Source organism: Diplotaxodon limnothrissa, linkage group LG16 (assembly GCF_057381915.1).
Source record: "Diplotaxodon limnothrissa isolate DT_005_m linkage group LG16, D_limnothrissa_male_GT1.1, whole genome shotgun sequence".
NCBI classification, from domain to species: domain Eukaryota; kingdom Metazoa; phylum Chordata; class Actinopteri; order Cichliformes; family Cichlidae; genus Diplotaxodon; species Diplotaxodon limnothrissa.
The window spans coordinates 7,090,644-7,111,304 of record NC_140611.1 but is presented as its reverse complement, the minus strand read 5'-3'; the positions used below and the strand labels follow the sequence as shown (position 1 = coordinate 7,111,304).

Here is a 20,661-nt window from a genome sequence, read left to right as displayed (position 1 = left end):
ATTTGTAGCAAGGTTCAACCGAAGCAATAACCGCCTCTAAGCGGTGTATATAAATCCCGAAAATCACAGGAAGGATCTAAACCACTGTAGTGATATAACTCGTCCGAAGGGTGGGTGTGGGGTGTGTGTGTGTTGGGGGGTTGTTGTTGCTGAGGTACCTTTCATTAGCTGAAGATGTCTTGGGAGATTGCTTGGGCTGTTATCTGTGAAGTCTCTGAAAAAATTGTTCTAAATCACCGTCAGAACAGCCAGAGCACACACTGATCGTCAAGCAGTTTAGTCCAAACATTGCAGAATGACAGATATTTAATGTAGAATGACAACTTCTAAATATTGCAGAACATTGGATGTTTTTGCTTTGTTATTCATTTTATCATTTTAAAAATGCTTTCATTGAGTGAATCACCAGATATGTTGATGTGATTGTTCTGAGTTGTATTAAAAGAGCGTTTAGCTGTAAAGAAAAAGAAAGCAGAACCAATCTGGTTTGAAAAGATTAAACACCTTTACCACGCGCTGCTCTAAAAATCCTATTTCCTGTTGTCCTTTCTCTCTTGCAGGGCTTTGAAGACCCCAAAGACAAGTGAGTAGTGACTCATTGTGCTTGTTGTTTTGTCTGTGTGCCACCTTAGAGGATTTGTTCTTGCTTTGCCCAAGACGATAGGCAATGATCCTGAAAATGAGCTGAAAGACAAGAAGAAGCACTTTGAAACACAAATATGATTGTCACTGGTAATTTTAACTGGAAAGTCAGAATAAATGGCATAATAATAAGATGATGTGCAAGATCTTTGATTTGTATGAGAGTCAGTGTCCAGGTAAAGGATCAGTTTAAATTAAAATGTTTTGGGGGGGGGTTTTCAATTCGGTTTTGCCAGAGTGCCAAATCATAACAGTCACCTTAAGGCATATTATATTGTAAGGTAAAGACCCTACAATAATACAGAGATAACCTTAACAATCAAACAATCCCCTATGCAAGTACTAGGCGACAGTGGGAAGGAAAAACTCCCTTTTAATAGGAAGAACCAGGCTCAGTTCAGTTTTCAACATGTTGGAAGTTCAAAGTGAAAATTAGGGCAGTTTTGTATGGAAGAGGTAATGCAGGAGTCTGCATTTGCACTTTAACCCTTTATCATGCAGCTGTAGCTTGAATATGTGTTGTGTACACAGCTAAGATAATAAAAAAGTGTGCCAGCGTCCATCAATATATGAACTTATCAGAGCTTGGTGGTTGCAATCACAGTTTTAAGCATCATTGATCGATAAGTCATCTAACGTTTCTTGGAGGGCAGGTTAAACGTGTTCCAGGATCGCTTCTAGCAGATGAATGCTTGCAGTTGTCGTATAATCCACCTGCATGAGTGCTAGTGTCTAAATTCTGATTCTCTCCATGAGTCTTTTGCTGCTGGCCAGAGTTTATGTTCTTAATGTGTTGCAGTATCAACTGTTTCATCCAAGATTTACAAAAAAAAAAGGGCAGAGGAAGGGATAGTTAAGCCAAAGGCTCTCAGTGATCAAAGAGGAGCTGTCGTTTATGGAGAAGCTGTCCTCCTCTTCTCCTCCAAATAGTTCTGTATATGTGAGTTTGTTCTGAGCTGCAGCATCCAAGCCTCTGCCTCTGCCGCAGGCTACAGCACAGATCTTACTTCTTATGCAGACTGACAGGTTTTTAGAGTCGAGAGGAAGTACATGCTGGGTTTTTCGTCAACTGCTACACTGGATACGATGTCACAGCTCAGTTTGGAAATCTGTTTCCATCTGTCTTAAAATCAGTGAATGTAACGTATATTAAGACTTGACATCGTAGAGACAAACCAATCCTTTCTTTCTGATTTGTTGAGGCCTCAAATGCCACCGATTAGAGCTACAGTACAGCACTGAAACTGACAAGTGTTTAAAGACAAAACCTTTAAAGTTAGACATGTCTACACAAAATATTCCAATTAACTACTTAACAACTCCTAAAATTCTGCCTCCAATCGCTCAACTTCTGGGTATTGTTAAATCCAAACACAGTATTCCAGACTAACCGTCAAATGCATTTTATATGTAGGTGAATCTGCGTTTTGCAGATTTAGTGATTGTTTTTAGACAAATTGTCTCATCTGACTGTTCAAGTTTGAGGGCTGCAGTGATCTTTCAGGTCAGAGGTGTGAAAAATCTTCCTGACTTCTCAGTTTCTTCCATCGTTTTCACACTTAATGTTAATATTGGACAAAGATAACCCAAAGAAATAAAAAAATACAGTTTTTAAATGATAAGTTCAATTATTAAGGGAAAAAAGCTATCCAACTCTACCTGACAATACGTGAAAAAGCAGTTGCTGCTTAAACCCAATAACTGGTTGCGCCAGCCTTGGCAGCAAGAACTGCAATCATGCATTTGCAATAACTGGCAATGAGTCTTTCATACTGCTGTGGAAGAATGTTGGCTCCACTCTTCTTTGCAGAATTATTTTAATTCAGCCAGGAGAGTTTGAGCATGATTGACCTGTTTAAGGTTATGCCAAAGCATCTCAATCAGATTTAAGTGCAGATTTTGACTGGGCCTAGGTTTATGCCGGCTGTAATGGGACTCAAAGCTTCCAAGAAGTTCAAATTTTCTCTCATCAGTCCACAGAATCTTTTCCCAAAAGCCTTTGGGATCATCAAGACGATTTTTGGTAAATGTGAGATGAGTCTTTGTTTCCATTTTGATCAGCAGCTGTTTACTTCTTGGGACTCTCCCATGGGTGCTATTTTTGTCTTGTCTCTTTGTCATTGTGAATCATGAACTCTGACCTTTAGATGTTTTTAACATGGTGTTCTGGGTTCTTTAATGAGCTCTCAGATGAGTTGCCTATGTGCTCTTGGAGTAATTTTGTTAGGCTGGCCTCTCCTGGGAAGCTTCACCGCTGTTTCCATGTTCTCATTTTCAGTGTTGGGAAGGTTACTTTTAAAATGTATTCCATTACAGATTACAGAATACATGCCCCAAAATGTATTTTGTAATGTATTCCGTTACGTTACTCAATGAGAGTAACTTATTCTGAATACTTTCGATTACTTAATATATTATCATGCTGTTTACAACTACATGAATGTGATTTATTACTATTACTGAAGTTCCGCGGGTCCGAACCATAGTAAAGGGACCTCTGGTGTGGGGCTCGTAGCCGAAAACTAGCTTTACTTTGTTGTCTGGGTCAAGTTTGCTTGCCAGAGACAGAGAGAGGCGTTGAAAGGCTGCTCCAACAGAGCTTATTGTTTCGGAGGAAAACACGAACACAGCGTACAGTCGAGTCTTAATAGCTTACTTACAACTGGGCTCGTCAGGCACTCTTCTTGGCTGCAGTGGTTATTATTATATTTACATGTTTCCAGCTCCCGTTTCTGCTACGATAACTACTTTTCGACTCTCCTTTTTCTCCCTCCTCGCACTCACAGACACATAACGGGTATGGCAGTCCATTCTCCCTGCAGCACGGACTATACTGCCCATGATGCTACATTCTTTAGGGCTATGTCTGTAACACTCTACCTTTTAGCTTAGCACAACAACAACAACAACAAAAGGCGCTCTCTCACCCAGGAAACACAGTCACAAAGAGAGCGCGTCACCCTGTAACCATGGTAACCGTAACGCTGCCGCCTGGAACAACAGAACATAGCTGTCAAACAAAACCCAAACAGTCCTGACCCGCCACGATATGAAACAGGAAAGTACTGCTGTGTAATCCATTTATTTCAACAAAGTAACTGTATTCTGAATACCACCCTTTTAAACGGTAACTGTAATGGAATACAGTTACTCATATTTTGTATTTTAAATACGTAACGGCGGTACATGTATTCCGTTACTCCCCAACACTGCTCATTTTTTGAATAATGCCTCTCACTGTGGTTCACTTGAGTCCCAAAGCCTTTGAAATAGCCTTGTAGTCCTTTGCAGACTGATGGATGACAATCACTTACTTATCTGTTCTTGAGTTTCTTTAGACTGTGGCATGATTGTGTTGCCATTTTTTAAGATCTCTGAGTCTGCCTCACTTTGTCAAACAGGGATTTCTTAATTCTTCAGGTCTTGTAGTAATCAGGCCTTGAATTGAATTGAAGTCAACTTTCAAAAAGAAAGCTTATCTCTGATCATCAAACTAATTTGATGATGTATGCAAATAAAAGCCCCTAAGAAATCAGATCGCAGCACTGTGTATGATTTCCTATTTGCAGCTACACCTCAGGTTACAGTGGGTTGTTAAGGTGACCCTCGAACAGTTTTAGTAAACTTCTGTTTAGTCAATAGTTATTAAGAAAGTCTTTTGGCTTGATTTTCAGACAAGTTCTTTAAGAAAGCAGTGGATCAAAAAGTTTAGCTGCAGTAAAGCCAAACAGTCTTTGTTGACTCGGCATGAAATGTAAATGTCAATCAGTCTCCTCTTGTTTTATTCAGGCATTTTATTTTCAGAAACACACAGGAAAACCTAAACCCAGAGGACGAGGTGGATGAGTTTCTGGGCCGGGCCATCGACGCGCGCAGCATCGACCGTCTGCGCTCGGAACACGTCAAGAAATTCCTGCTCACCTTTAGAGAGCCTGACCTGGAGAAAAAGGTTAGACGCGCACACACGCGGACACACAAAGTCCAACTGCCAATATAGCAAAAGATAATTGGCCGTGACAAGCAATCTTCTTTGTGCAAAAAGCTCTCTCTTTTTCGGTCCCTCTGGGAAGTCACTCAAAAGCAAAGTATAACACAGAAAGAGAGGAAGCAGGGGTTTAAATGGAGAAGAGAAACTGCTTCAGACAGTGAATGGCAGGCTGAGAAGAGGTTTGCAGCTGGGTTGTTATAAAAGGAATTTGGGAGGAAAAAGGGAAAAAGAGTTTTTGCTTCGTGTACGGTGAAAGTGAGATCTGAAGGAATTTTGGAGAGCCTCCAGTTCCATGTCTGTCAGACCACTTCTGCCTTTAGGCTCGTGTACAATCTTTAAATCCTGTTGATCCACAGTTTGATTTTGAGGCACAGCAATATCTCCAAGTTTGGAGAAACAAGTTTCTCTTGGCCATACAGAAGGAGTATTTCAACTTAGAGTTTATCCAGTAAAATAAACTTTTTGCAGGATAGCAGCTGAGTAGCTGCTGCACATGCCAGACACGGATCAGTTGCTAAGATTTCTTTCATTTTTAAGGATCGTAAGTAGTTTTTTGATATCGGGATATGGTTTTCTTTTCAGCTGTAAAACGCCAATAACCAATTTTTTTTTTCTTTTTTAAACTTCAACAAACATCACGAAACAATCTTTTCAGCTTTGAAATATCAATACTCACTTGAAAACCTCACTGTCTTTCAGCCATTGTTCTCACATACGAAAGTCTAAGTCAGAATTTACGTCTGCACGAACAAATTATGCCTGTGCTCTGCAGGCTCGTGAGAATCAACTGTTCAAACTCTTGTCATATTTTTACATTTTGTTGTCTTTATTTTTCTAATTTTTTATTGACTGGTTCAAAGCTTGAGTATTTCAAGCTCGTGCTTTCTAATTTCAAATGGGATTTCAAAGCAGCCTCAAATCTTGACGGAGTTAAATGTCATCTGCGCTAAATGTCAGCTGTTCCCAGATTCTCCGAATGAAGAGGAAGTATTTAGAGAAATAAATAAAAGTCGAGGCTTACACTAGTTAAACCCATGTCAAGTGTGAACTCGTCATTTTTGTGATTTATGTCTGACTCGAGTACAGCTCTGCTACAAGCGTCTGTGGTGTTGACGTACTCGTTCCAAAATACCCAGAGAGACATAATTGAGTCAGACTTTTCATACTTTTTTATCTTGTTGGTTGTTTTGTATGTTTTTCACCCCTCATGCCGTCAGAGGGACAGAATGTAAGAAAAGTCTGTGTCACTGAACTGCTGTCTCCTTCCCTCCTGCAGTACTCCAAACAGGTGGACTCCAGGTTTGGGGCTTATGTGGCCTGCGCCTCCCTCGTCTTTCTCTTCATCTGCTTCATCCAGATTGTCATCGTGCCACCGTGAGTCAACACTTGGAAATAATACACAGATAGGGCCGTGGAAGTTTGAGATTTACTTCACAACTTTGAAAAGTTTACTCTGATTACAGTTTAAACAATTGTAGCTCAAATGTATGAAATAAATAAGTGCAGAGTACACAAAGTGAGCTTAAACGGCCACACGATTCATTTATATATTAAAATCAGATAAACTTTTAGGACTAGAACTTTGGAGAAAGAGCACTTCTTACTAAAGGTTTTTCTTAATATACATAAAAGATAATGTGGGGGTGGGACGGGGTAATCAATATTCCTTTTGGTCTAAATGCAGTTTTTAATAATGCAGCACAATTTTAATATTCATTGCAAATTATTTTGTGAACTTCATGGCCATGGGCTTTGGACCCCCGGCGTCTCCAAGGCCTAGTTTGAGAACTACTGCTTTACACAATCAAAATTGGGTAGGGCAACATTTGCCACTTTATTAGGTACACCTGTTCAGCTGCTTGTTAATGCAAATATCTCATCATCCAATCAGCATTTAGGCATTTAGACACGGTCAAGACGACCTGCTGAACTTCAAAGAAGCATCAAATGGGGATAAAAGGTGGCTCCGAATGTTGCTGGTCTGAGTATTTGAGAATCTGCTAACACGGGATGCTTTGAAAATAGAGAAATTATCCAGTGAGCCGAAGTTCTCTGGGAGAACTTGACGCCAGGGGCCAGAGGAGAATGGTAAGCTGATATTAAGGCTTAAATAACCAGTCGTTAAAACCAAGAAGCATCACTAAACTCACAGCACATTAAAACTAAAAGCAGATGGACTGTAAATTTAGAGACCACACAATGTGCCACTCCTGTTAGCTGAGTGCAAGAAACTGAGGCTGGAGTTCCCACAGGCTTACCGAAGAAAACCGAAAAGTGCTTCCTGGTATGATGAGTCTCAGTTTCTGCTGGAACATCAAATTTGGTGTTAACATGATCTGTGCTGTGCTGCATCATCAGTTCAGGCTGATAGTGATGAAGAATTAAGGCAGTCTGAAGTCGAAAGGGGGTCCAACCTGGTACTAGCAAGGTGCACCTAATAAAGTGGCCAGTGGGTGTATATATAAGAAGTTGCTCCAAGTTGAAACTGAATTGCTTGGTCTTCTAAATAGTACTCCCATGGTATAATCCCAAAAGCTGTCTTTATTAGGCAAATATAACTATCTCCTTATATTTCATAAGCACTAATACATGCGTTTTAATAAATTGTTTAGAAACTATGTCTTTGTTAGTGGTCAGTGTGTGCGTTCAGGCTTTGGAGCCTTACAAAACTCGGCACAGCTTTAGTCTTAATGCTGTCTGTTCCAAGTTCTCTTCCAAATTCTTCAGCCTTTATCCTTAAAACAGGACTTATAAAGATGAATCACTGAATAGAGGAGTAATAAAAGATGATGAGTAATAAAAAAGAATATCAGATCAAATTGCACCCGAGCACTGGCCAGATTTTAAAGCTCTGTCAGATTTTGTCTCAAAGCGATCCCTCCTCTCTCTCTTCTTTTTTTGCAAACTGCACTCAGAGGTTTCTCCCTGCCCATCTCTTAGTATTGATCTTCTTTAGCCTGCCTCTTTATTAACCTTTCTCCTCAGTACTTTCATCTCACCACTCCTCTCTTGTCTTTTAATCCTGTCCTTAAAGTCCCACATAGGCTGCCTCCTCACATCTCATGTCCCTTGTTATTTAATCTATTTTTATAATCGCTTTTACCCTCTTAATCTTAATGCTTCTTCTCTTTGGTGTTATTCATTCCCGTCACACCCACGAGTAAGATGTTTACTTCCACAGTATTTAGCACAAGGTTGTAGACTATAAAGAGAAAGTGTTAACTTATCAGATGCCACACTGACTGTGAATTGCAGAGTAATAAATATTGCAGTAGATACATCCAATCTCTTTGTTGTCTGCAGCTCCAGACTGATGATCGGCTTCTTCGTCACCTGTCTCATTATCCTGACGGCTGTTATGTTCGTCTCAGCTGTGTACTGCTGTTTTGGGGTGAGAAGTCTATGCTTGTAATGAATGACACAGAGAAACTCAGAGCTTTGCTCAGATTTGTTGCAGATATAAGGCATTCGGCAAAGTGATAACCAATACAAGCGATTATAGATGCTTTTATGAGAATGTTATCCCGTAAGATAGCTGCCTCGTTTCAGTTCAGTTCAGCGTAAGACATCGTTCAGACAAATCTAAATGTTTTATCGGGCTGTGGTTTGGATGCTGTACTTGTTATGAATTGTGGTCAGAGAATCCTTCATCTAGAAAATGAAAGATATTCTCCTCAAAGGAAGTTCTTTTTGATCAGAATCTGTTACATTTTTACAACAGACTCCCTTGGTGCGTATCTATTATATGAATTAAAAATTGTTAAGTTTCCCTCGTGTTTATGTGAGTCTTTGAGAAAAGCTGCTCCATCTCATATTTACTTTATCTAACATAATTCAGGATACGTTTCATGTTTCTGTAGTTTGTCTGTATTCTTGCACAAGATTATTCACAGAAGGGAGCCTTTGTTCAACTTTGTTCTATAAAACTTTATGCATATTAGCCTAAGGTTACTAGACTATAAACTTCAACAGCAACAACATAAACTTTCAGCAGTCTCTGCTGTCAATTTGATCAGTATTTAAAGGTGCAATTATTGTTTTTTGAGTTACAAAAATGATTCTACTCATAGATAAACATTAATTAGTGGGTACTTACATGCAATATGTAATTCCAACAAACTGATGCATTCTCATAAACTTAGAATTAGTCCATTAAAATAAATAGGAGCAGGCTCCAATTTGTGGAAGCTGTCATGTTGCCTCGCTATCTTCAACACAGTTGCCGAAACGGACATCTCGGTTCCACCAAATCAGGTTTTATTTGTTCAGCTAGAGACCAGCCACATGTGTAGTTTGCCAAAGGCGGGGAAAAGAGAACTCATAGGAATTCATTAGGAGGCAAATGTTAATTCATACCTGCACCTTCAGGCTCAAGATGTGAAGGCTCATGCTTACAGTATGTGAAGTTGAACATGAAGGAAAGAGACAGCAGGACTGGCATCTTAATAAAACATCATCCTCTTCCTCCTAACTGCTAGCCTCATCCCCTGAACTGAAAACAGAGCTCTAACTCATGACTGTCGCACTTACTTGTTGTCAGCAGATTAGACATGCAATCCTCTCATCCACACACAGCTGACAATGAGCCGGCTGAACAACAGCAGCTGGTTTTAAGCTAACATTATACAAGCTAATGTTCGGCTCGAGTGTCCTAAAAATCCCACTTTCCCTCTCGTGACAGCCGAATTACAACCACACATTGTATCAGAGTTTATTCACTAAGTCCAACCATGTTAGATACACTTCACTGACGATGGCTAACAGCAGCTAACAGAGGCTAACAGCAGCTAACAGAGGCTAACAGAGGCTAACAGCAGTGTTTACCCACAGAAAAGTTTAGGATATCCTTAAAAACTCGCAGTCAACTGCAATCTATTTACGTCTAGTGGTGCGATTTTACACTCTGTACCCTTAACAAAGCCTGTGACTCTAAATATCAGGTAAAAACTGAAGATATTTCACATGGTTATCCTAGTCAAATGTTATGGAGTTTTCATTTTTAAATAACAGCTAACACAGCATTTTTTAAAAATTGCATTTCATAGGATAACTTAAGGAATAGTATTTTAGTAAAATATTATCAATCTCCCAATGTTTAGGTAGCTGTTTCCTCCCTCTGTTCTCAGTTTTGATCTGTTTGTGTGGACTTTAGCAAAGAACAGATTGTGCTTTAACAGAAGCAGCTGATGTTCTTTTTGCACTACGTCTTCAGCTGCGTATTTGGTGCCTGTTCAGTAAACACAGGGGTACTGGGCGCTGTGCTGTAATAAAGACAGTTACAGAATAGCATGCAGCTCAGTTGATTACTTTGTTGCGCTGCCTCTAATGTAATTATCTGGTACATTCTTCTGGAGTTAATAAGTTCGCAAATTTTCACAATCTCTTCCACAAGTTTCTATAAAGTGGGCCTTGTCGAATAAGATTTGCAGTGAGACCGTAAATCCTTTTGTCGATCAGTTTTCTTTCTGCTGTTGATGACTCACAAGAAACGGGAAAGGTTTGAGAAGAGAAAAATAGAGCTGCTGCTTGAAGGTTTTCATAACGGTGAGTCATGGCTCTTTTTTTTAAAAACAAAATATAAAAAAAAGCAGAGCCTCTTTTTTACACAGAGCTGTAAAAGCATGGTCAAACTGGAAACCAGTGACTGAGAAAATGAAGTCAGTTAATTCAATTAAAACTGAATATTAATTGTTGGAATTCTTCTGTCCTCCAGATCTTCCCAGTGCCTCTGCAGACACTCTCTAAGAGAATAGTTCAGTCTAGACTAAACAGCACCTTGGTTGGTGTCTTCACCATCATCATCGTCTTTCTTTCTGCTTTCATCAACATTGTAAGTTTTCATTAACAGGATTCCCAAATTCCCATTTTCTTGTCATGGGTCAATGTTTCAAGGAGAGGTTTTTGACTATGATGCTTTTGAGTGTCTGGATTTGAAAGTCTCGCAATAATTTTGACCCTTTTTAGTTCACGTGCAGCAGCCATGACCTGTGGAGTTGCATCAAAGCACAGCACAACATCAGCCTGGACAGTGTCAATGCCTGCCATGCTTACTTCCTCAACTACAGCCTGGACACACAACACAGCCCCTGTGGACATGATGGCCTCATCTGCAGCTTTCCTGAGGTACAGATGCCTTGTTTTATCTATGGCCTATCTGTTTTATTTATTAGATTATTTCATCAATAAATTTACAGGTATCCTTTTAAAGTATGACACAACAAACAAAGAAAAGAAGATCCAAGTTTGTTGAAGGAAAGTTAGGCGGATGATTTGTCTAAAAAAAGTACAGCCAAAAGATAACCTTTCAGAAAATGCCAGTTGAAGTTTAAATACTAAAATCTGCTGGTCAACTCACTAAAGTACATTACATCAGGCCTCAATAGATCAATTAAGTTCCTTCCATCCAACCATCCATCCCTCTTTCCATTCTTCCTTCCATTGCCACTATCCGAGGCCAGGTCACAGGGGCAGTAAAGAAGCCCGAACCTCCCTTTCCCCAGCCACTTTCTCCAGCTCATCCGAAGAAACACCAAGGTGGTTCCAGGCTAGCTGAGATACATAATCTCTCCAGTCCTGGGTCTACCCATAAGAACTCTTCCCAGCAGGACATGCCTGGATTTCCTCGCCCAAGAAGTGCCCAGGAGGTTCCTCCTGACTCACTGAACTCCTCACTCCCTCTCTCAGGCAGGGGCCAGCTGTCCTTCAGAGAACGCTCATTTGTGCTGCTTGTGTGTGTCTCTTTGAGTCACTACCCAGAGATTGTGAACATCAGATGACCCGTAAATCAACAGCTCCGCTTTTATGCACAGCTCTCCCTTCACCACAAATGACTGGTACAGCGACATGGCCCCAGTCCATGTATCAATCTCTCGCTATACTCATTTGTAAACAAGACCCCAAATTCCTCCACATTTAAGCAGCAACTCCTCCCTGACCCAGAGTGGACCCTCCACTCTTTTCCAGCTGAATACCATGGGCGTAACATAACATATATAGTCATCATAAGGCGCTTTATATTGTAATGTAAAAACCCTATAATATTACAGAGCAAACCTCATTGATCCAATAATCGGTATGAGCAAACACCGCACGGAGAACAAGACTGTGGCTTAGGTAGGTCAGCCATCTGTTGCAGCTGGTTGGGCAGTGAGGTGAAACAGAAGAGACCGGAGCTGATGGATAACCTGCGGGCTGTCCGCATAAATGCAAATTAATTTTATTAATCATAAACTGAACAACAGCCAATGGCACGAGTCCAGGACTTAAATAAGACACAAATACGACTCAGGTGCTGCTGCCAAGTTTCCCTCATAGGGATAAAATGTGGGCAGAATCTCATTCATACAACACTTTTCAACCAGGTGTTGCAGCTCAAGGTGATGCACAACAATATTAAAACTGCAAGCAATAAAAAAAAAAGCAACGATAAAACACAAGCACTAAAAAGAGAGAAATGCATGTGCTTAAACAAGTTATGTACTTTATAGAACATTAATGAGCATTATGACATCTAATCATTGCTTTCTGCTGTGACGAATGGTGTAATGAAATCACCTTGTATACCATACACTGTTAGAGCAAACACATGGTTAAAATTGGGTAAAATTTGTCTTGCAAAGTACTGCATTGCTTTTTTTGAACACCACACACACACACACACACACGTAACTGTAAGATTTCAATGTGAGACTTCTGACATGAAACGAAATTTTGGGAGCAGAACAAATGGGTGCTAAGTGGGGGTAATTGCAGCTGTAAATGTTAACATTTGGTGTGCACACTCGTGCTCAAATTAGAAGTTAAGCAGTGAAAATGTGGGTTAATCGTGTGTTTTATAACTCATCCAGATGCAGCTTGTTCAGTCAGAACTGTTGCAGCATATAAAGCCTGGCCACTAAACAATAGTCTCTTTGCATTTTCTCCCTCAGTACTTCTCGTCCTGCGTGCTGCTGAGCCTGCTGGCCTGTTCCGTCTTCCTGCAGGTCAGCAGCATCGGTAAGCTCTTCCTCATGCTCTTCATCGAACTGCTTTACCTTCTCATCATGGAGGTTCCCAAAGTGAGCCTCTTTGACAACCAGGACCTGCTGGTCATGGCCAATGCCATCAACAACGCGTGAGTCTCTTTATTACACCTGTGTGTGTCTCTGTGTGTCATTTCATGCCTGTAATGATTAAAGCTTCGAAGGTGTGCAGATGTTCTTAGTGCTCACCGGCTCTTCTCTGTTCCTCCCTCACAGTGAGCCCATGAATGGAACAAGGTGAGACTGATGGCGGGACCCAAAGTGGTCTCTGTCATCTGTTTACGCTAACAGCATCATTATCACTCCTCTGGCACAAATGGAACTATAATGACCTGCTGGCAACAGATGCTAACGCTAATTAGCCAAGATTTAGAGGGCAGCTTGTTTTTGTGTTTTATGTTATTTTCCTGCAGAGTACATCTTTAACTCTGTGTAATACCTGCATATATCAGTGATTGTGGTAGCTGGGTAACTCGGCATAAAATCTATCTGTAATACTAATATGTGTATGTGCTGACCTCCAGGTGTGGAGTAGACAAGGTGCCTCTAAAGATCATGACTCCAGTGGTGATCACAGTCTTCGTCCTTGCCCTGTACCTTCACGCCCAGCAGGTGGAGTCAACAGCAAGGCTTGACTTCCTGTGGAAACTGCAGGTTAGTGTGTGTGTGTGCGCGTGTGTGAGAACAAGAGTAAACAGAACCTATAGCGCATTGCTGCCCCTTCCCCTTGTATAGTTATGATTCCATTGGCCTCTGATGCTTAAAAAGTAGTTTTGGTTTTTTTTCCTCCTGGTATCCGAGTTAAGTGTCATTATGTGACTTTGTAGATACGTATTTGGTGTGCTTTTTAGCATAAATTTGCATTTTTAGGAAGGGAATCGCTGTTATTATTTTGTGCTAGGAAAAACATGTTGGGATTGAAAGAAAATAAACACAGCTAGCCCAACTTGCCACTTGATGCAGAATGTTATGATTTAAATGAGCTGCAGTTGGTTTAAAATGTGGCATTTAACAGCTGATTTAGTTGATTTAGACTTTGTCAGGAGGAAGTGGATTTCCATTTATTTCCTTTAAGTGAAAATATTTGGTGATTTGAGAAGTGATGAGGCTAGGCAGTACCTGAATATCGTCATCAGCATGACAGGGAAAATATACATATTTAAACAGGCATGGACACAACAGTTGTGCATAGATCTGTTAGAAATGCAAATGATGTCTCACTGTGTTCCTTTAAAGGATGATAATAGGAATAAACAACAAATTAACTTTAAATGTGGGTCAGACATCCTGTCAAGGTGAAGGCTGGAATCAGAAGCCAATGAGAACAATTAAGTGCTGTAATTTTAAAGCTTTGTAGAAATGAGCAAATAGGCAGCATCACAGAGTCCGTCCACTCTCTGCAGTATATTGTAGTTGAGTTGAGGTCTGGACTTTAGCTGGGCCATTGCAACACTTAGATTCTTTTCTTTTTCAGCCATTCTGTTGTAGATTTACTGCTGTTTTGTGGATCAGCATCTGTTGTAACTTTGGCCAAGCTGTAGTTGTTGGACAAATGGACTCACATTCGACTCTCCAATACTTTAGCGTACAGAGGAGTTCATGTTCGATCCAGGTCCCGTGGATGCAAAAGAAGCCCAATTCAAAACACCACCGCTACCGTGCTTGGTAGCTGAAATGAGGTGGCGATGTGCATTTTAGTCAGATGCAGCTTTGCAAACCTAGACTGTGCTCCCATGTAGACACATACAGGGTGAACAAGTGCTCAACATGAGATATTTCTGATCATAATATTATTCATCTAACTGTAAATCTGAATAACAGATTGAAAAATACATTATGGAGACTTAACATTAGTGTTAAAATATTGAACTGGCTATGAAGAAAATGAAAAATGAAATTAGGGACCCTAATGGATAATAAGAATGGTCAAGCAGATTTCTTGGATAGTCTGGGAAGACTGTTAACACACACCTGACTGCTCAGGACCAACAAACTGCCAAAACATCTGCTTTCATAGAGGTATTCACACTTGCTGACAATGATTGATGATCTTAATCTCAGTAATCAAGTGTGTTTTATTGGCTCGGTAAGATTGGTTACACTCGTAATTGTAAGCATGTACTTAGGTGTACCTAGATTAGTATAAAACGTGACTCTGAAAAGTTTGCATCCCCTAACATGAATCATTGCTTCACCAATAAACACTGAGATAGTTTACCAAATTCTGTTGTTAAGAAACTTTTTGTTCTTATTTGAGAAAGTACAAACATGTCAGAGGGTGTATGTGTGTGTGTGTGCGTGTGTGTGTGAGTGTGCGTATAATAACCAAATAATATTCAGTACAGTATCAATTTGACAATAAGAACATTCCTTAAGGGATGTTCATGGCTTCTTTGGCATTTTCTGAAGGTTGTGAAGCAGGCTGTTCTGCTTGTAGTTGCTAATCCAGTCAAGTGGATAAAAAACTTATTTAAAAAAGCTGCTGGAGGGCTCTCTATTTTCCAGCTCACTGCTGTCACCAATGGTTAGTAAAAAACAAGGCTGTGAGTCTCAAGCTCCATTTGCAGTTTTGTGAGGCTGAGATACCAAAACAAAGTAAAGAAATTTAGTGATAGGTAAAAGGGTTTTTTCCTGAACCTTCTTTAAAAAATAACAACTTAGTGGTGATTACCTGTCAGGATATATTACTGAATGCTGCTGGTGGGGCGAGATAATATGTTAGGGGACCACCAAATTCATTAGCATTCATCTTCTTGGCATCTTCAATATCTGTGCCAAATGTCATAAAAAATCCATCCAGTTGTAAATGAAGTATTAATCTTTAATCCTGTTCTCTAACTCCTCACAAGGCCACAGAGGAAAAGGAGGAGATGGAGGAATTGCAAGCCTACAACCGCCGTCTGCTCCACAACATCCTTCCCAAAGACGTGGCTGCTCACTTCCTGCAGCGGGAACGTCGGAACGATGAGCTCTACTACCAGTCGTGCGAGTGTGTTGCAGTTATGTTTGCCTCTATTAGTAACTTTTCTGAGTTCTACGTAGAGTTGGAGGGCAACAATGAGGGAGTGGAGTGCCTGCGACTGCTTAATGAAATCATCGCCGACTTTGATGAGGTAAGATCTGAACTATTCCAGTTGGAAGCTGTCTGAATGTATGAATGCAGAACAACGGCTCTGATAACATCCAATTACTGTTTGCTGTGTTTATTTGGTTACTATTGAATCCAGTGGACCCAAAACTCTGCTAAATATGGCCACTGATATTACAAACCTTCGTTCTGCTATCCTCAGATCATCAGCGAGGATCAGTTCCGCCAGCTGGAGAAGATCAAGACTATCGGCTCCACATACATGGCAGCCTCCGGCCTCAATGACTCCACGTATGACAAGGTCGGGCGGTCACACATCCGTGCTCTCGCTGACTACGCCATGAGGCTGATGGACCAGATGAAATACATCAATGAACACTCCTTTAACAACTTCAAGATGAAAATAGGTGGGTAGCAGGAAAGAAAAATTGACTTTTTTTTGCAGAGTGTAAGACTGTTGTTGACTACAGCTCCAGTAAAAGTAACTGATTTGCCCAATTGGAACTAAAGAACCAGTTTCCAAATTGAAAAGATTCTGAGATCTGATTTTGTAGGATATACAGTGGGGCAAAAAAGTATTTAGTCAGCCACCGATTGTGCAAGTTCCCCCACCTAAAATGATGACAGAGGTCAGTAATTTGCACCAGAGGTACACTTCAACTGTGAGAGACAGAATGTGAAAAAAATATCCATGAATCCACATGGTAGGATTTGTAAAGAATTTATTCGTAAATCAGGGTGGAAAATAAGTATTTGGTCAATAACAAAAATACAACTCAATACTTTGTAACATAACCTTTGTTGGCAATAACAGAGGTCAAACGTTTACTATAGGTCTTTACCAGGTTTGCACACACAGTAGCTGGTATTTTGGCCCATTCCTCCATGCAGATCTTCTCGAGAGCAGTGATGTTTTGGGGCTGTCGCCGAGCAACACGGACTTTCAACTCCCGCCACAGATTTTCTATGGGGTTGAGGTCTGGAGACTGGCTAGGCCACTCCAGGACTTTCAAATGCTTCTTACGGAGCCACTCCTTTGTTGCCCGGGCGGTGTGTTTTGGATCATTGTCATGTTGGAAGACCCAGCCTCGTTTCATCTTCAAAGTTCTCACTGATGGAAGGAGGTTTTGGCTCAAAATCTCACGATACATGGCCCCATTCATTCTGTCCTTAACACGGATCAGTCGTCCTGTCCCCTTGGCAGAAAAACAGCCCCATAGCATGATGTTTCCACCCCCATGCTTCACAGTAGGTATGGTGTTCTTGGGATGCAACTCAGTATTCTTCTTCCTCCAAACACGACGAGTTGAGTTTATACCAAAAAGTTCTACTTTGGTTTCATCTGACCACATGACATTCTCCCAATCCTCTGCTGTATCATCCATGTGCTCTCTGGCAAACTTCAGACGGGCCTGGACATGCACTGGCTTCAGCAGCGGAACACGTCTGGCACTGCGGGATTTGATTCCCTGCCGTTGTAGTGTGTTACTGATGGTGACCTTTGTTACTTTGGTCCCAGCTCTCTGCAGGTCATTCACCAGGTCCCCCCGTGTGGTTCTGGGATCTTTGCTCACCGTTCTCATGATCATTTTGACCCCACGGGATGAGATCTTGCGTGGAGCCCCAGATCGAGGGAGATTATCAGTGGTCTTGTATGTCTTCCATTTTCTGATGATTGCTCCCACAGTTGATTTTTTCACACCAAGCTGCTTGCCTATTGTAGATTCACTCTTCCCAGTCTGGTGCAGGTCTACAATACTTTTCCTGGTGTCCTTCGAAAGCTCTTTGGTCTTGGCCATGGCGGAGTTTGGAGTCTGACTGTTTGAGGCTGTGGACAGGTGTCTTTTATACAGATGATGAGTTCAAACAGGTGCCATTCATACAGGTAACGAGTGGGGGACAGAAAAGCTTCTTACAGAAGACGTTACAGGTCTGTGAGAGCCAGAGATTTTCCTTGTTTGAGGTGACCAAATACTTATTTTCCACCCTAATTTACGAATAAATTCTTTACAAATCCTACCATGTGGATTCATGGATTTTTTTTCCACATTCTGTCTCTCACAGTTGAAGTGTACCTCTGGTGCAAATTACTGACCTCTGTCATCATTTTAGGTGGGGGAACTTGCACAATCGGTGGCTGACTAAATACTTTTTTGCCCCACTGTATACATCATATCTTTTAACCTGCACCTCTGTTTGGCAGTTTTAATTACTCTATATTTATTTCTTTTCCTAGGTCTTAACATTGGCCCGGTGGTGGCTGGGGTGATCGGGGCCAGGAAACCTCAGTACGACATCTGGGGGAACACTGTAAATGTGGCGAGTCGCATGGACAGCACAGGTGTACCAGAGAGAATCCAGGTAACAATTTTATATGTCCCGTCATTTAAATTCACACTGATGATTTTGTGTACTCAGATAATCAGTAAGTTATTTAAAATCAACTATAAAATTTGCATTCCATCAGTAAATTATTCTGAACTCCTTCCCTCCCACCTCCTTCAGTCTATTTTGGTGAAAAATTTGAAATTCATCCAGTGTGCATAAGCTCTGTAAAACCACACTTATCTGTCGACTGAAGGGAGGAAAAAAGGAGTGTATTCAAGGTAATGAAGAATGATCGTTAAAAATGGCCCTACTGGTTTTGCTTTATCAGATATTCAATCATTAAAGCTTAATAATTCAAAGCTAATATGAACACAGATTGAATTCTTTAATTTCATCCGATCTCTTTACAGTCCACCTTTTTGCAGGAAAAAGTGACAAAAGAGAAAATATGAGCTGCTGCTTCCTAATGAACACCAAATGGCTCCAAGCAGCATTTTATTAGTAAAGTTATGAGTTTCATTTTTGTAACTTTCTGTAACTTCTGCAGTTGTTTTTGTTGGAAACTTGTATTAAAACTCTAATAATAGAATATTTCCCAGTGGAGGTAGCCAAACTCATCGAGCCAATGACTATAAATCAGGGGAAAAGGCATAAGGAGTTAATACAAAATGTTATTGACAGAACTATGGCATCAGATGTGTTTATTACCACTAATTCAGGAAGAACAACACAGAGAACTGATTAGACACTCCATTGGTGATTTACAGATCACAAGACGTGTGCATAAACTATATAATTCCCCTCTCGCCCCTGTGGGCGGACTTTATCCTTCAAGCGCGAGTCCTCTACCAGAGGCCTGGGAGCTAGAGGGTCCAGCACAGTATCTTTGCTGCGCTTTTCTGGACAGAGATCTCTGATGTTGTTCCTGGGATCTGCTGGACGCCTAACTTGGGAGTCACTGCACCAAGTGCTCCGATTACCACTGGGACCACTGTTACCCTCACCCTCCACATCTTCTTGAGCCCTTCTCCAGCTTCTTGTGTTCCTTCTTCATGATATTGCTGTCATTCTGTATAGCTACATCTATCACTACAGCCGCCTTTGTCTGCTTGTCCACCACTACTATGTCCGGTTGGTTATCCATCACCAGTATCTGGAAGTCCCACAGGATCTTAGCTCGGTCATTCTCGACCACCCTAGAGGGCGTCTCCCATTTTGACCCTGGGACTTCCAGTCCATACAGATGTTCCTGTATACTTTGTCGATCACTTGGTTATGGCGTTCCATGTATGCCCTGCCTGCTAGCACCTTGCAACCTGCTGCTATGTGCTGGATTGTCTCAGGGGCATTATTACACAGCCTGCACCTGGGGTCTTGCCTGGTGTGGTAGACCCCAGCCTCTATGGATCAGAGTTTGTTCCTATGCTACCATGATTAGAGCCTCCAGAATGAAAGATAGTCCAGCTTTGTCCGGCCACTGGTAGGATTGCTTGATATAAGCCACTTCCTCTATCTGCCGATGGTACATACCGTGCAGGGGGTTGTCCTTCCATGATGTTTTTTCTCCTTGCTCCTCTTCTTTCTCATATTTCTGCTTCCTGAGGTATTCACTAAGCAGTCAGTTGTGGCCATCTTCCTGATATACTCATGGATGTTTGTTGTGTCATCTAGGACTGCTTCATCAGTGCAGTCACCTTCTTCAGCCAGTAGGCATGAATCATGTTAGAGCCTGGTGCTTCTTACTGGACCTTTTCTTGGATGTCTGTCGCTGCCATGGATCCTGGATCCTGTTCGGGAAGGATGCTGTGGTCTGCTCTTAGAGCCACTAGCCACTGAGCATTGCCGTTATGGGTTGTGTCCTTCTCCCTTGAATGGTTCAGTGGAGTACAACTGGTTTATTCTCCTGCCTTCTAGCTCTCTGGTATACCTCTTCAAGTGGCTGGCCAAGGATGTGAGTCTTTGATTCGCAGTTTCCAAGGCTTCAGGTATCACTGCTGCCATGGTGATCATCAGTTTCAGTGACGGTAGCTACATTTCGCATCTTCTAGATGTACTCCAAGTAGTCTTGGTAATCGGCGGAGGGCCAGCTGCTCTTGCACTCCCAAGGAGCCAGACTTTCTTGCATGTTTCGTAATTTTCCAAGCTTTCTGAAGGTCTTTCAACATTTATCGTTGGACATTGGCTAATTTTTCACTCATTTTCAGATGAGTCCTTGTATCTGACCAGAGAAAGTTTTCTCTGTTGAGTACATAACACTGAGCTATGAATTGTTTAAGCATTAAAAAACAGCTAAGAATCAAGGTAAAATATTATCCTTGGGCACGTTTGATATTGAGACATGGATTGGTCTCCCCAGATTCCTGATCTCAACATTATTGATTATTTCCAATTTTCGTAGCAAAATATAAAGAGTTTAAGACAGCACTGTAGTCAAATTAAACTGGGTTCAACTTGACTGAAAGTTATTCTTTCTAGAAATTATGGTTCCATTAAACTCCATCTTAATCAATGACACAGCATGTTTGACTTTCAAGCTGTCAAATCATTGGTCACTAGGAGTTATTAGCAAAATAATGATAAATCTCAAAAATGCT

At 41.1% G+C, this 20,661-nt stretch overlaps 1 protein-coding gene across 1 annotated transcript in view; it reads left to right on the top strand.

Annotated features, from left to right (window-relative positions):
* Positions 1-20,661, top strand: part of adcy5 (adenylate cyclase 5) — a 94,116-nt gene that overhangs the window by 73,165 nt on the left and 290 nt on the right. The window contains exons 9-20 of the mRNA XM_085375020.1: positions 561-583; positions 4,432-4,591; positions 5,907-6,004; positions 7,934-8,021; positions 10,344-10,460; positions 10,595-10,753; positions 12,559-12,743; positions 12,868-12,888; positions 13,176-13,305; positions 15,501-15,764; positions 15,942-16,146; positions 17,976-18,100. Of these exons, the coding sequence (XP_085231146.1) occupies positions 561-583; positions 4,432-4,591; positions 5,907-6,004; positions 7,934-8,021; positions 10,344-10,460; positions 10,595-10,753; positions 12,559-12,743; positions 12,868-12,888; positions 13,176-13,305; positions 15,501-15,764; positions 15,942-16,146; positions 17,976-18,100 (1,575 nt within the window). The remainder of the gene's footprint in view (positions 1-560; positions 584-4,431; positions 4,592-5,906; positions 6,005-7,933; positions 8,022-10,343; positions 10,461-10,594; positions 10,754-12,558; positions 12,744-12,867; positions 12,889-13,175; positions 13,306-15,500; positions 15,765-15,941; positions 16,147-17,975; positions 18,101-20,661) is intronic.